Source organism: Chinchilla lanigera, unplaced genomic scaffold, assembly GCF_000276665.1.
Source record: "Chinchilla lanigera isolate Chin_1 unplaced genomic scaffold, ChiLan1.0 scaffold00008, whole genome shotgun sequence".
Lineage (NCBI taxonomy): Eukaryota > Metazoa > Chordata > Mammalia > Rodentia > Chinchillidae > Chinchilla > Chinchilla lanigera.
The window spans coordinates 7,649-24,678 of NW_004955409.1; the positions used below are offsets into that span (position 1 = coordinate 7,649).

The window sequence follows — 17,030 nt, forward strand, 5'->3', positions numbered from 1 at the left end:
TTGGGAACTCAAATTCGCAAGTTTCAGGACAGGACCTGAGCAATACCAACATCATGAATAGGGCAAGGGGTTACAGTCAGGGAGAAACTACCAGCTCGTTTCCCTACATGTCTCTCAATTACTCTACAATATTTTTCCCTTACCTGCAGTGTTTGCACACCTGTACATTTCCTGGATGAGCTGGATCTGTGTTCATAACTTAAATAGATTTCTGCTCCTTTATCAGACTTACTGAGAAAATCTCAGTGTACATCTTTGAAATAGGCTCTTGTTAAGATCTCAAAAATGTACACCTGGCTGAAATGGGGTTTTGTTCTTACCTTGCCAAAATGTGAATGATCATCAACAGCCAACATGAAAGAACTAAACTTTACAATATAAATACAAAGTCTGGCCAAAAAAAGATCAAAGAAATTTAAATCCCAATGATCCTGAAGTTATCTATATATTCATACTATAAGCACTTAAACAACCCTTGGAGAATTAAACAGTCATTTAGAGCAGCATTCTGATAGCCTCCCTTGATCAGAAACACTGCCATAATCAGAAGAAATATCCCCAGACCAAAATGCAAACTAAATAATTTGTAGCTTTAGACACTCCATTCTGAGGTACAGGCATATGTGACAGGTTTTATAATTTGATGTGTCAATCTAAGCAATCAGAGAGTCTTCAAAACACAATGACATTTATTTAGGAGTGACACAATATTGCAATAAGACTACACAAACAGGCCGGGTGTGGTGCTGCACACCTATAATCCCAGCGCTTTGTCTCAACCACCACACAAAGGACTACACACACAATAGTAAACCAAGGACTCATTCCAAGAGTCCTTGAGGAAGGGAAAATTTTAAAGACAGAAAGGAAAGCTGCTCCCTTGGGGGAGAATAACCTACGTAGATGCTTTCAGTTGCCCATGGAGACCTGAGGCAGGAGTTGGTGTGAACTCATCAGTGGAGGTGTTTGAGTTCTGTCCAAAGCATCTTGTCTAAATTGTTGCAATCCTTAACACGTTAAACTCTGTCGAGGAAGTTCCTGCCAAGTGTGCAAAGTTTGAGAAATGTGTGAACCCAGATTGCATGTAGAATGAGAAGAAATATTTTGGGGCTCTTAGAAATTCCTTGAGAATGTGTTTATCTCACATAGGCCCTCATGACACCACCACCCCCATTCATAACTTGCCAACCCTAGGATCTGACAAGCATGATTTCATCTTGGAATCAGCTCTCACAGATACCTTAATTCTGGTATGTGCTAAATTTCAGTAGCACTGATTTATTGCATTTTCTAAGCTCAAAGAAGGTAACAGTTGGATTCCCCTCCCCAGTGGAATAATATCTGCATATCAGCTGTCTCTGTGCTCAATCTAACCAAGGTTACCGAGGGTGATAGAAGTGGTTTTCCATTACTCAGAGGTGTTTTGTTTCACAAGGCAAAATTCACTAAGGTGATATTAGGCACAACCCTCAGCATGGAGTTAACATGACCTCTAGAGCAGGGGTTGGCAAATATTCTGTAAAGGGCCAGGGAGTAAATAATTTAGACCTTGCATTGTGGTCTATCCTGTAGCCACACAGCTCAGCCCTGGGAGGTACACGGTGGCTGGGGAAGGCAGAGGGCAGGGAGAGGGCAGTGGCCAGCTTTGCTTTAGCCCTGTTGTTGTCAGCCCTGGGAAGATATCAAGGCAGGAGAGCAAAGTAGGAAGGACCCAAGGCTCCTAGGCCTCACTGAAGTGCTCCAGGCTGGCTGGGCTCAGCTCTGTAGACTGCACTCTGTGGTGTGGTCACCTGGGCCATGGGCGCACCTTTCGCTCTCCCTTCCCCATTGGATCCCTACTGGAGCCCAGGACATGCTGCTATCACTTCTGAGGGAACTGGGCTGCAGGCCAGAGTCAGCAGGCAACAAGATGGAACCCATGTAGGAGAGGGATCCCAGCACTTCCTACTGCTCTTGGAACAGCCTCTTCTCCAGCAACAGGGTCTCACTCCTGAGTTCTGCTTTGGGGCCTGGGATGTGCCTCCTGGTATTTGCCCCAATCTACAGAAAGGACCCTCAGTGTTGGAACTTCCAGGATGACAAGGCTTGCAGGTTGCCTTCAGATGGAACCTCTCTTAGTCCTGGCACTTCCAAATGTAGCAAATGTGACCAGGGATCCGCATGATGCCAGCCTTCCCTGAGGACCTCTGTGTCCAACTCAGGAACTACCACTTCAAAATATCTCTGGACACTTAATGCCTTAGGATACGGAAGCAGTGCCCTACCTTTGGCTCTCCCTCCTCTCCTCCACATAGGAGCTATCTGGAGTTCAAGAGGAGACCTAGTTCCCCTTGTGAGCCTCTCCACCTTACCTGCTGCCATCCAGGAGGCAGTCAAAGGAAGATGTGGTCCTGGGGAAAGCTGGAGGGTACCTCAGAATGGAACCTGCCCTTAGCTGGAGAGGCACAGGAAGGATCATTGGCACAACTTTGGGACACTGAAGCAAGGAGCTGTAGGATACGAGCAAGCAGACAGGTGTCTGCAAGTGCTAGGGCAGGAAGGAGGAGGTACTTTCTGGAGACCAAGGGTTCTGGTTATCTTCCAGACAAACTCAAGTTACGAAAAGGACAAAACAGATAGTTAAATAGAAAAGTTGATTGCGAGCATGCCAGAGATTGGAACAAAAGAATTTCAAAGAAAGAACCATAGAGAGTATCCAGTCTGAAGAAAGTGTGGAAACAGTTTTTTTTTTAATGAACTTAGAGACTTAGAGGTCTATGAGCTGACTGGGTTCCCAGAAGAAGAGAGGAGAGACAGAAAATGAAATGTGACATAGAAGTATATCGACAACAAATAGCCAAAAATGTCCACAAATTGGTAGAAAATCTTACTTATTAAACCCAGAAAGTTAACAACCCTCCCCCAAATGTAAATAAGAACATATATAGACACATGATAGTTAAACTGCTAAAATGCAAAGTTAACCAAAAATATTTTTAAAAGCACCTAGCGGGGAACGACATGTTATACAGGAGAACACAATATGAACATGCAACATGGCATGAAAAATAATAGAAGCAAATCAACAGTGGTGTTATATCTAGCAAATGTAGAGAGAGGGAATTGATGCCAGTGTGGAATTCTGTATTCATCAGCACAATGAGCGACCAATTACACAGAAATGAGGCAAAAACCAAAACTAATCTGCAAATGCCAAGTACAGTACTAGTGTGTATTTGAAGTAAATAATACTGGGATTTTAAAATGGTACAGTACTGACTTTGACAACACAGTTTAGCTGTTTCTTATAATGTTGTGCACACAGTTATCATATGAACCAGATATCCTACACATAAGTATTAACTGAAGCAAAGTGAAAATTAATGATTCAACACACTCCTACTGGTGAAAATTTATGGCCACTTTGTTCATAATTGACAGAAGCTGGAAACAGATTAGATGCCCTTCAACAGGAGAGTGAAAAAACTGATGTACCCAACTACCTAAACACTGAACACTAAAAAATTAACATACATTACGGACTCACACTATAGCACGGATGAGTCTTTAATGCATTTCCCTAAGTGAATAAAGTCAGGTCCAAAAGCCTGCATATTTTGTGGCTCTATTTACATGATTTTGTAAAAGAATAAGTAAAAGCTTAGCTTCTGACACTGCTCAGTGCTTGTCACAAGATAGGATGAAAAAGGACTAACTGAAGCAGAAGCATAAGAACATGTTTAGGGTACTGAAACAGTTCTATATGGAAATATGGGTTACAATTGTCAAGACCTATTGAATTCTATACCAATAAGAGTGAATTTGACTCTATTCAAATTTCTAAATATCAACTATGATAATCAGGCAAGGCGGCCTATGGTTATAGGCCCACCTAATCAAGAGGCTGAGACAGGAGGATCTCTTGGCTCCAGGAGTTCAAGGCTAGCCAGGAAAACATAGTAATATCCTTCTTCAAAAATTAAAATATAAATCAGCCAGGATTTAGGGGAACTTAAAGGACTGCATACAATGACAAATGAACCTAATTACTGTATTAAATATATTACATAACCATATTGAAGAGGGTGAAGATGAAAGATCCTGACATAAATAAGTTCAGAAAATAGCCTTTTGGCTCAGCACAAGAACTGTGCAAAAAAACTGTGCTTCACTTGGCAAATGTTTTCCACAGGGTGTGGGTTAGCGAGTCTGAAACTGCATGTTAGTAGACCAATGGTAGATAACCAGAGTACCATCTTACACTATAGCTTAAAGAGGTTACAGATAAACACGGAGAGAATGCTAGAATTAACCCTGCCATGCTAGATTGCAGCTGGAAATGACAGTATGAATCTGTGTCTATTTTGATATGTGTCAAGACTGACATACATACAGACCGGTTTATCGTCAATAAAAGGAAACAGGTAACAGAAAGTATAAGTCTTGAGTGTCTTCCAGAAAGTGATAAGTACTACCTTAAAAAAAGAATGAAACAGGTCAAAAGGAGGTACATAGAAAAACCCCTCATGCCCAAAAGGAAAAAAATGTAAGCAAAAAATAAATAATGATAGCAGTGGGTAACTAAGAGAGTGAAGCAAACATTCTTGAGTATACCCCGAGTATACAATGATCGAGCAAGGAAAGACGGTAAGGAAGGAGGGAGAGAATGAAAAACAAATCTTCCACACAGAAGAGCTCCAAAGAGTAAATGTTGATAGAGAATGCAAAAAAGAGTAGAAGTCGGAATCAACAAATGAGATTGCATCAAACTGAAACGTTTTTGTATCACAAGGGAAACAACAGAATGAAGAGACACACTACAGAACAGTAAAAACATTGGCCAGCTACTCTTTCAACAGAGGGTTATGTACATGTAACAATCACCTACAGTGAATGTAATCATTATGTACTACAAATGTACTGATAAAAGTAAAAAAAGAAAATGTGTACTTATAAAACAAAAAAATTCCAAAATACATTCTAAAAGATCCTCAACCTACACAAAAGGAATAACTAGTTCACTGGGCATGGTGCTGACACCTGTGATCTCAGCACTTGCAGAGGCTGAGGCAGGAGGATCACAAATTTAACCCAGTTTAAGCAACACAGGAACTTGGTGAGACACTGCCTCAAAATAAAAAACATAAAAGAGCTGGTTATGTAGGTCAGTGCAAAGTCTCTGAGTTCAACTCCCAGTACTAAAAAAATCCAAGCAATAATTAGGCATATGACCAGAACAGACACTCAAAGTTCAAGTGGTCAATAACTATATGAATAATGTTCAATATCTTTGGCCATTAGGGAAATGCAAATAAGAACTACACCGACATTTCTTCAGTGGCTTCAGATAGTCAGGGTGGCTATCAGTAAGAACACACAAAAAATAAATATTGGTGAGGATGCTGGGAAAGAAAGAATCCTTCTGCACTGTTGATGGGAATGTAATTTAGTACAGCCACTACAGAAATCAGTACAGAGTTTCCTCAAAAACTAAAATCACCTCCACAATGAAATGAAAAATGGCCATGTGATCCACCTATCACTTTGGATATATTCCCGAAGGAATCCAAGTTAGCACATCACAGACATACCTACATAACCATGTTTATCCAGGCACTACTCACAATAGCATAATTATAGAATCATCTAGGTGTCCATCAACAGCTGAATGGAAAAAGAAAAAGTGATACATATTATACACAATGCAATATTATTCCACCATAAAAAACGATATATTTTGTAGAAAAATGGATAAAACTGGAGATCATCATGTTAAGTGAGATAAGCCAGACTCAGAAAGACAAGAAGCTCATATTTTCTCTCCTATGAAGAATCTGGAGGAAGGACAATGACTTGAAAGTAGAAGGGAGGTTACTGAAGAAGAGGAAAGGGACCGGGGAGGGGAGGGTGACTGAGGTTAAATACGCATATGTAAAATTCTCACAGTGAAACCCACTACTCTATCTAATATGTATGCAGATATAGAAAATGTAAAACAGAAAAACCTCATCAACTCAGTCTTTAAACCTCTGTATTCACTTAATCTCTCTTTTTTGAGTATCCATTTTGCATGATAGACTTCAAATCATTTCTTAACTATATACCATATTTTCTTATGAGACATCACAAATTTATTATGAAGATTAGATCATATATAGTATGTACTGTGTGTGGGTATGTGTAGATATGCACTGCTCCTTTTCTCTTCATTTTGATCTATTCCCCCATTTCAGTATTTTATTCTTTCTTTTCATCTCACTCCAGTTTAGCATGTTCAGTGTAATGCTGAATAGAAAAGGTGGTAATGATCACCTTTCCTTCCTTCATAATTGTCAAAGAAATCCACCTTATACATTACTACTAAGTGATAGCTTTGTGGAAGGTCATTTATTTAGGGTTAACAAAGTCAAGTAATAGTCTGTTGATGAGATTGCTTTTTTAAAAAACGTATAAAGTGTTAAAGTTTAACCAATGATTTCTCAGTTTCTATTGCTAGGTGTACACTTATTTCCATCTATAACATCACAAAGTAGTTCATTTCATAGATTTGGCAATATTCAATATTTTACCAATTTTGATATAAGTTGTACTTTGTCATTTGCCATTTTGAAATATTTTTTTATATTATTCTAACATTATATATTTTTGTTTTCCAGTTATGTTCATGAGTAAAGCTGGCCCGAAATTTTCTTTCCTATTTGCCCTTGCTTGTTTTTGGTATCAAAGTTATTGCTTTTATATCATGTGTTGGGCAGTGCTGTCTCTTTTTCTTTTCCATGGAAGAGTTTTTATATGATCATAATTATATCTTCCTTGAATTTTTACTTGTATTTATTTGTGAAACTATTTAGTTTATGCTTTCTTAGTTTTGTTTTTGTATTTTCTGAGAGAGACTTTTAAAATACACACAATGGGGCTGGGGATTTAGCTCAGCAGCACAGCTCCTGCCTGGCAAGCGCAAGGTCGTGAGTTCAATTCCAGGTACTGGAAAAAAAAAAAAAAACCAAAAAATAAAATAAAATACAATAAAATACACACAATGTTTAAAGTCTTGAGCATTTCAATATTTCCATTTTGTTTTTCTACAAAATTGCTTATCTCTTCAAGGCTTTCAGTTTATCAGCATATTTACACTATCACTCGTGTTAAAAAAAGTCTCCCTATATCTCAGCACACTTTCTCATTTCTTTCAATAGTCTTCCATGCTTTTCTTCTGTGTTGCCTTAGAGATGAATTTTTTTTGGCCAGATAAATGTATGACTACACTAGCTAATTACTGCTTGCTATTTGTTTTGCATATTTTTTCATACTTTTGTGTTCAGCCTGCATATTACTTTATGACTCAGAGATGTCTTGTACAATTATATTATTAAATCCAATCTAGAATATTTTATTTTATAATATATTTAATGAAATATGTATTTCATATTTAAATTTTATTTTGATTACCTACTAGATTGTGACTTATACACATGTTCTGCTCTTTTTTTCTTTTTTGGTACTGGGAATCAAACTCAGGACCTTGTGTTTGCCAGGCAGGAGCTGTGCCACTGAGCTATATCCCTGGCCCATATTTTGCTCTTCTAATGGTTACTATCACAATTTTATATTCAATGTTTTATTTTGAATTAAATGCATTCACCATTTTCCACAAAATCCTGTATGTTATTCTTTGTCTTGCTTTCAATTTCAGTCGGCTTAAATACATTATTTTAATTATGCTCTCCTCTTTTACCTTGGAAGTCTCCTAAGCTTGGAAGGATATTTCATTTGAGTAAACAACAACATAATCAAATTTATTTAAAGTCAGAAAATAGAGTCCTTAATTTCACCATTTTTCTGTTGTTGATTTCAAAAGATCTGCTCTTAGTTTACTTTTTATTTGCTCTAGGTGGTCTGGGGATGTAGTTCAGCGGCACAGCACCTGCCTGGTAAGCATGAAGTCCTGAGCTCAATTTCTGGTTCCAAAAAAAAATTATTTGCTATAGGTATTCTTTCCATATAAATCATGACTGTCATTAATATAGTCCCTTTGTTTTGATATTCTGATTTGTCAAGTTGTTGCTTGACTTTTACTTACTCTGATTTCAGTTTATGAAACCTCACCTAAGGATTTCGCTTTTTATGTTTGGCTGTTTTCATACGACTGTGGCATGGAGTAGTTTTGACAGAAGGTTGTGTGGACAACAAAACCAGACTGCTGGCCTTTCACAGAAAAAGCCTGCCACTGCATAAACTAAATTTTAATTTTACATTGTTACTTTTATAGATATGCCATATATAGACAACTATGAGTTAACTAGCTTCTCCACTAATTCTTGAGCATTGTATGTTCATCCTTCTTGGATTCAGAAAATAGCTTTAACAATTTGTTTGGTTTTTACTTTTTGTTTTGTTTTGTTTTGAGCAGTGCTAGAGATCAAACTCAGGAATAAGCACATGCTACAGAAGCAGTCTACATCCCTAAGCCTATAGTTTTTAATACTGTGCAGGGAAACCCTTCTTCAAATGGCTAGAAAACATAGACTTCGGACACCCTCTCCATCTAAGCTTTTAAGTGCCTCAAAACAGCAGCTGGACTCATCTTCTTTGGGAGATGTTAGGGTGGATATGAGTTTAAAATTCATATAAATAATCTTTGAGACTTCCCAATTGATTAGGAACCCTCCTGCTTTTTCAGTGCCAGGGGTGATATTTGAAAGGGTTTACTGTCAGATACCTCAGCAATCTCCCAGAACTCTCTGAGATGGCATTTGTTGAATCCTCTGCTTCATGTAGGCAACATTTTCTTTCTTGCAATCAGGGTTGGCTATCTTTTCACCTGCTGTACCCCAGTTTCAAATCAAGAGGATCCCAATGTCCTTCCATGCTGATCAAGAACTCTCCTGAAGCCAGGCATGGTGGTGCACACCTGTAATCCCAGAACTTTGGAGGTTGAGGCAGGAGGATTGCTGTGAGTTCAAACCTGGCCTGGGCTACATAGTGAGCTCAAGGCCAGCCTGAACTGCACAGGGAGACCCTGTATCAAAAAGCCAAAAAAAAAAAAAAAAAGAAAAAAATTCTGACTGGGCTTCACAAGGAAAGGGAGGGTGTAGAATTCCTGGAAGGAATGGGCGTTTTCAAGAATATGGAAAACAACAAATTGCTAATTACTAACTGCAGTGAGAAAATAAAAAAAAAAAAAAGGAACTCTTCTGCAGCAGCTAGCTTGGGTGCTATATGGCTTTTGGTGAAAATGACCTGTACTTTATCAGTGTTTGTTGCCCTTGTTCTCTACCATCATCCTGTTTGTTTCCAGTTCCCCAGAAGTAAAAAGGAAGGAAACTGCACATGATTTGAATCTTACCACGTGTACAGCACTGTTCTGAGCATTTTCACAAATGATTTGCATTGACTCCTCAGTACAACAATGTGTGGAAATTATTATGTTTTCTTTCACCAGTTAGAAAACAGAGGCTCAGTGAGGCAAAGAACTTGCCTGAGGTCAGGGAAATGGCAAAAGGAGGGATGGGACTGGACCCAAAAGCTAACCTCTGATACCAGGCAACCTCCCTGACAGTAAGCCTCAGCCTGGCCCACCCAAGGCTGTGGGTCTGAATCTAGAAGAGGAACTGGAGGTTAAAGGGAGAATGAAACCAGCTCTTCTCTTAAAAGGACCAGGGCTGGCTAGAGTGCCTTTAACCCTGGAGTCTTATGGCACCAGATACCACACTGAACAGATAAAACTGGCTGGTGGGAAGTTGGGTAGGTGTGAATTCTGAGTCTGAATTAACTAAGTTTTCAGCTCCTACACTATTATGAATGTGTTACTGGACTTTCTTATTAGTCCACTCAGCTTTTTCTAACATTCTGCTTTTATTTCTTGAACTAGATAAGTTTTTTTCAGATTCACTAACTCAATTAGACAAACATCTATTGTTTGGTTACTTTATGATAGAGACTATATGTTGCAGATACAGTGAAGAATAAAAACATACTTCCTGACATCATGCAGTTCTGGGCTCCAGAGACAGCAGAGGTAGACACAAGAAACAAATACACGGGCCTACAATGATCATACAGTGGTATATATTATATATACAGTGTACATACTATATACAGTGGTACATACTATACAGTGGTATAGTGTCTACAACATAAGGAGAAAGGACAGGTCTTACCAGGTTTATAATATCCCTCAGTTACTGCAGGATGATCAGGTCGGCAATCTCCCAAATGAGTGTATGATGAAGGCTAAATAAAAAGAGGCAAATGGAATGATTTCAGGGCTAAAGGAGGATTAAAACCCTCTCACAGAATTCGAGATTCTCTGGGGACCTTCCCTCAGTGACCCCTATTTACTTAGTTATCAGAGGAAGGGAAGAGAGTACTCAAAAAGGGTGGAACCACTCAAAGACTTCTCCAAGTAAGGTATTAAATTAATCCATCCAGGAGTGAGATGCCTGAGGCTACAGTCTTTATTTAGTTGAGGTTGGATCTAGGTGTCCTTGGCTGTGACCTTGTCTTTTTTTTTTTTTTTTTAACCAGGAATCTAACTCAGGACGTTGCACTTGCCAGGCAGGCGCTTCTGTCACTGACCTATATTCGTGGCCCTAATCTTATCTTATCCTTTGAGGCTTTCCTGCTTCATCTGCCATTACAGGCCTTAGTAGGGATCAGTGACTCACAAAGGTTCACTTATTATGAGTCCACTACCCATCTCCAGACAAGGAGCCTAGGCTTTGGACAGACTCACAAGTAAACATGAAAAGCCAATTGGTTAATTTAAGTCCTGCTCAGGCCTGTTTCGTAGTGGTCTCCATCAAGGTCTAATCCAACCTGGGTGGATCTTCCCATTGATAAAGACTTTTGAGAAAATGTACTTCTTGACATAAGTAAACCATTCAGATGATGAGGACCATAAGTTTTTTTAAGGGAAGAGAGATTCACCCAAACTAAGGGAGTAATGGAAGCCTGTTTCAGAGATCTGAGAAGTCAAATCACTTGCCAAAAGGGCACTGATACGTAACAGCTGTTATTCTCTGTCTCTTTGAGTGTCTATGAGGTCACTTATTCTCATGTTCCTAGGTTTCTAGATAGACCCTGGAGTTCCCCCAGGTTGACTGGTGCTCTCATGCCCTGTTCCTCCCCAATTATGCCCCCTCATTCTCATGCTCCATCTGAAAATTACTCAGTTCCTATCAATTCCTGGGCTTGTAGCATCTATCATTACCAAGCAATTATCTTATCTTTACTCTTTCAGCTTGTCTTCTCACAGTTCCTGCTTACTCATTGCCTCTACCAGTTCCTGTTGTCTAATGGCTTCTAAGGTCTGCTTTCCGTTGTATGTTGTTCAACTACTGTTTTTTGCTGTTAAGTGCCTAACCCTCTCCATTTATTACATTCATATTCTCTAAGAAAGAATCTAAGTTGCTAATTAATTGCTAACCCCTTCCTCAAGCAAAGCTCTTCTATTTAGCCATTTCCGAGGCCACTGGCTAGCCAGGAGACTGGCTGCCTTGGTATCAGATGCTAAGCCCTGTTCTAACCAGGGAGCCAGGATTATAAAGACAAAGATGGATGATTACATCAATATACCCACCTTTATATAGCAGATAAGCTGAGGCTTGGCCCATTCAAGAGAATGATGCTACACATTCAGCTAGAGGCACTACGAATGGAAAAAACAAAAAATTATGCTAACATCAACCAGTTACTGGACAGTTACTGGACCTAGCAGGGTTACTGCTAACTGGACAGTTACTGGACCTAGCAGGGTTGACATATGTCAAGTTATTCCATTATACCTTAGCCTAAATATCTCTCTGCAGGTATATGTAGAGGCAGTTACCTTTAAGGAAAGGGGGTTCTCCTGAATAATCTGGGTAGATCTTATCCAGTCAAGAGCAAGGTCTTAAAACTGAAACTGACATTCTTCCTGAGGAAAAACAAATTCCATCTGTGGATTGCAGCATCTACTCTTACCCAAGGGTTTCTGGCTTGGCCTGCCCTATAGATTTCAGACAGGCCAGTGCCTACAATTATGTACACTAATTCCTTTATATAATAAAGGAGCTCCTCCTGGGCAATCCCACAATGATGAAGTCAGTGCCAGTGTGGTCCAAACCCATGAAGCTTAACTAACAATCCACAAACTATCCTTCTTCAGTTCATTTTAAGGCACATTTAAGTACCTATTGTGTATCTTATAAATATATAAAACATATATACATATGTACATATAACATACAAATACACATAATATATACAGATATGTTACATTTATATGTTACATGTATGCATATATAGGCAGAATATATATATTATATATTTATTCGAGTCCATCCAAAAAATGATGCACACTTCAGCAATTAACCGTATTAATAAATGTCTGGAATCTAATGGCCACCACTTTGAGCACCTCTTGTAATTGTAGGGGCCAAGAGTAACTTGTATAAATCCCATGATGTCTCCATAAATTTATACAAGCTTTTCTTTTCTGGATGTATACATTTTTTGGCAGACTCTGTATATATATAAAAGGAGGGAGGGAGGGAGACAGAGAGAAAAACATGAGAGGGATCCTAAAAACTCCTTAACTTCTCTCTACTGTAACCCTCTCCTAAACCTATTAAAGACTGAAAACTCAACATTGGCACTTAATATTTCAGCCCTCCTAGGACTGCTTGCCTTTGTTTTAAAAATTTTTTTTAGATAGGGTCTCACGTTGTAGTCCGGGCTGGCCTCAAACTCACTATGGAGTTCAGGTTGGCCTTGAACTCACAGTGATCCTCCTGCCTCAGCCTCCCAAGTGCTGGGATTACAGGTATGCACCACCATGCCCAGCACTATTTGCTTTTTGAAAGACAAAAGTTTAACCCAAAGAAATTAACCATTACTTTCTGGTATGTAAGATTTTTGGAGGGTGGAAGGCTCTTTACTTGTTCTCTTAAATTACATATGTAAGGGACTCCATGTCTTATTTTCAACTCCTGGAGGAAAACATTTGTAATGTGAGAAGGCAGAAAAAAATAATGAATAGAGGGAAAGAGGAGGTTTTTATCCTTAAGGGGGAGAAAAGAAAAAGAGGGTAAAACCTTACCTTTTCTATATAAACCACGGCAATGTGTGATAATGAAACGTACACTTTTGGCACTTAACCAATATTTACCAGTGATGAAATTTCCCTTAGGGTTCATCTTCTTTTGATAGAACAACTACAGTACAGTGGTACCTTGGTTCATGAATGCTTTTCTCTGCAAACTCTGCCTCTGGTGACAAGTACAACCATGGCCATCTTTCCTTCATGAAAATGAAAGTGGCCGTCTTTTCCAGAATCATGGAATGGGTTAAGTTCACAACCCAAGGTACTACTCTACAAGTAATACTGCATTTCATACAAATGACAGCTGCTTCCCCACCTCTGTACTCCATTAAGTGTGTGGCTGCAGGGCTAACACAGGGCTATGGGTTACTTGCTCATCAAGTGGTGCCTTTTTACAGCTTCTTGCCAGTGCTCCTGTAGCCCTCTGTCTTGAAATCCTCCCCCAAGCTCTACCTACGGACCTACTCCTTCCTGGAGGCCCAGTTCAAATACTACCCAAGAAAACAGTACTTCTACCCTGAATAGACCGATCTCTTCATCATATCGACACAGCACTAGTGGACATGATTGTATTTCAGAACTCATCATCTCATCTAATTAGTATATGTTAGTATGACTTTCTTCTCCACAGAATATGAACTACTTTGAGGTGAGGATAGGTCTTAGGTCTTACTTATTTATATTTTCTGTGTCTGATACTATCATGTATTAGGCATAGTGAATACTCTATATGATAAGTGTGCATGCTACAGTCTGGAAAGTAAAAACAGTTTAGTTTCATAAAGAAGATAGGATTTACTGACATAAGAGAGCAAGACAGTATTTTTACTAGGTGAAAAAAATTAAGGGTAGGTAGCCACTGAATTACAAATATATGTATTAAACATCTAGAAGTCAGGAATGATGTCTTACTTAGAACTACTAGAATAAATGAAACATAGTCATTACCTTTAAGTATTTACAATCAATCTCATAGTTTCCCTTCTTCTGTGCTTTACATATCGTCTTATGTGTAGTTCCATATAAAACCTGATGGGGTTAGTCATTATTTTCATTATTATTATTATTATTTTTTTTTGAGACAAGGTCTTGCCATGTAGTTTAGGCTGGCCTTGAATTTACTATGTAGCCCAGGCTGGCCTTGAACTTGCAGCAATCCTCCTGCCTCAGCCTCCTGAGTGCTAGGATTACAGGTGTGCACCACCCCTTCCAGCATTATTTTCATTTTTACAGAGATGAAAACAGAAGATTTGAATTCCTAGATCTTGTACTCTAAGCCTAGAGTTTTCCTTCCCAACTATATCAGTATTCCTCAGAATTTTCCACAGTTCCACCTCTCATAGGAGGACAAATTCAGCATTTCTCAAATGTTAGCAGAAGCTTATTAAGAATTCAATTTTACTCTAGTGTTTTATATTTATTCCCACTCAGTCAAACTGAAACTGAAAAAAATGAGCTATGTCAGTTTTAAGTCCTTAAGGGTTCTTAGTACAGGCCTTCCTTCCTAGAGGGGACCAGCATGGTGCTGCACTCTGGCCTTTACTCAGGCACTCTGGGTTTAGTTTGAATTTTTAACTGTAACTTTTGATAACTTCATTGACCGCAACACCCCCCACCCCCCGCCCAGCTTCTTAGTGGCTTTTCCTCCCTATGGTACAGGAGATTGAACGCAGGGTCTCATACATGCTAGGCAAGCACTCCCCACTGAGCTATGCTTTCCAGCTCTTATTTTGAGACAGGGTCTGGCTAAACTGCTCAGGCTGGCCTAGAACTTGAGATCTTCCTGCCTCGGCCTCGCAGAGTGCTGAGACTATACTAAAGCACTCACTCTACTCTCAAGTGTTAAGTGAGTAGCAGGGGTTGACCCTCCCCTTCCTGAAAGGAAGTCTCATTCTGGCAATAAAGTCTCTTCAGTGTGATACCATGTGAAGCCCTCTCATTACAGGTGGGCCCTAAGAAGGCCCAACAGGGTCCCAGGCAACACCAACGCTAGAGGGCAGCTCGGGTTGCAGCTCTGCCGAGCCCTCTAGTGGCTGCTGGGGCAAGGTGGCTCTTTTACAGAATTTATTAAACACTCAACAAAAGTTGCACTTGGGAAGCCAGCCTGTGTGACACCCAGCTGCAAACTTTTTAAAAGACATCTTGGTTCTCACCTTCTTTTTCTTAAGGCCTTTAGCAGATCTCAGTCACTCCTTCAGTGAGTGTTCCCCTCCCTCATGTGACAATGTGAAGCCATCACTCTCTCTTTGCAAGATAAAATATTAGCGCTTGGGGCACTTGGCTACTTTTCCACCTCTTTACTTCCTCCATCTTCCCCATGGACACAGAGCTTACATTCAAGACTTTTCTGTGTACCTTTTCTGTGTAACATTGCAGGCAGCGGAATTAAACTTCCAGGATTCAAATCCTTCATCTCACATTTGGTAACCCGGTACCTATTTAGCCACTCTAAATTTCTATTTCATCTGTAAAACAGGAATAATAATAGGATCTAAATCACACAATTTTGTGAAAGAATAACTGATAATGTATGGAAGGTGCTAGCCTAAAGCTTTGACTGTGTTCCACAAGTATTAGCTATTTTGATTCTAATTCAAAGTTTACGTCTACTGTACACCATGTCTATTAATTAGGTCCAGAAAAAATAATCTTCCCATAGGACACCAAGGCAATATGCAATTTGAATTTTAGTAACAGACATAGTTTTCTAAAGTGGCCAAGCTAATCGTGACCTTGGGTTATAAAAAAGGGAGCTCATTGGGGTGCACGATATCGATGTAGTGGGGATCTGGAGCACATGGAATCTAAAAGGCCTGGATCCTCATGAAGCAGCTGTGTTCATACATGGTGGTCCCTCCTCAGCCTCCACCTGCTGAAGTGCAAGCATTCAGAGTGATTCCGTGAACCAGGCCCCAGAACACAGGGGTCCATGGCAGGGAACTGAATGGGACATGAAAGTCCAGGCAACTCAAGCCCATCAGACTCACCATTCCCTAGGAATCTGAAGGGTGGCAGAACTTCCCAGCTCAAAGTCCACGCACAGCAAGAGAGCAGCCAGAAAAGCAGACAGGTAGAAGCCTGACGGAGACAGTCAGGGAAGTAGAAGCCAGTCAGAGTGGCTGGGCAGCTGTTCATCCTGTTCAAGAGGCCTTGGCTGTCCTCTTCAATGCCAAGCAGTCCGGCCTGCAAACCAGCTCCATCTAGAAAGGCCAATTCTGCTCCTGAAGGGAATAGGGTCGTTGGTGGCAGGTTGTCATACTTTTACGGGGGAATGAATGGGGGCGTGCACGGCAGTATCAGTGTCCTGGTTGTAACTGGCACCTTGCCGGGTGTCTTGAGCTTCCCTGTTGAATTACACCCGTCTCCTTCAGAGGTGGGCTGGCAAGCTGCAACGCGACCTGTTCACAGAGCCTGGGCTGGTAGGCGTAGTACACGTAAAGGGGAAGCTACGCGAGGGGCCTGGTGGAGGCACGTAGGACTGGATACCTGGAGCCCGGCAGGTGAAGAGGGACACGGTCACGGTGAAGGAGAGTGGATGCACTCGTGCGGAGAGTGAGTAGAGAGGACACGAGCGGGGCTCATGGAAGATGAGCTCGAGTGGAACACAGCGAAGAGGTGCACGGGTGGGGGCTAGAGGGAGGGCGCACTTGTGCTGGGGGGCACGGGTAGGGGGTGAGAAGGATGCGCTCGTGGGGAGGTTGGCGGAGAGGTGCGTGGGTCTGGGCGTGGAGGATGCGCTCCTATGGAGGGCGGCGGAGAGGTGCACGGGTGGTGGGGGAGGATGCGCTCGTGTGGGGGGCGGTGCACAGGGCGCGGGTGGGCGCAGAGGTGGATGCGTTCGCGCGCACGAAGCCGCATGGAGACCGCGCTGATTGGCGCCCGCACTCTCGCAGGCGATGGCGACGGCCGGGATTGGACGGCCGCGGTGGGGCCAGATCCGGAGGGGTCTGAGCGCCCGGCAGGGGGG

At 40.9% G+C, this 17,030-nt stretch overlaps 1 protein-coding gene across 1 annotated transcript in view; it reads right to left on the reverse strand.

The window, feature by feature from the left end:
• Positions 1 to 6,929: 6,929 nt before the first annotated feature.
• The window catches only part of LOC106147608 (predicted GPI-anchored protein 58), a gene marked incomplete in the record, with an annotated part of 11,283 nt that continues 1,182 nt past the window's right edge, over positions 6,930 to 17,030 (reverse strand). Inside the window, 4 exon segments of the mRNA XM_013510006.1 lie at positions 6,930 to 6,963; positions 10,140 to 10,212; positions 11,561 to 11,629; positions 16,051 to 16,141. Of these exon segments, the coding sequence (XP_013365460.1) occupies positions 11,617 to 11,629; positions 16,051 to 16,141 (104 nt within the window).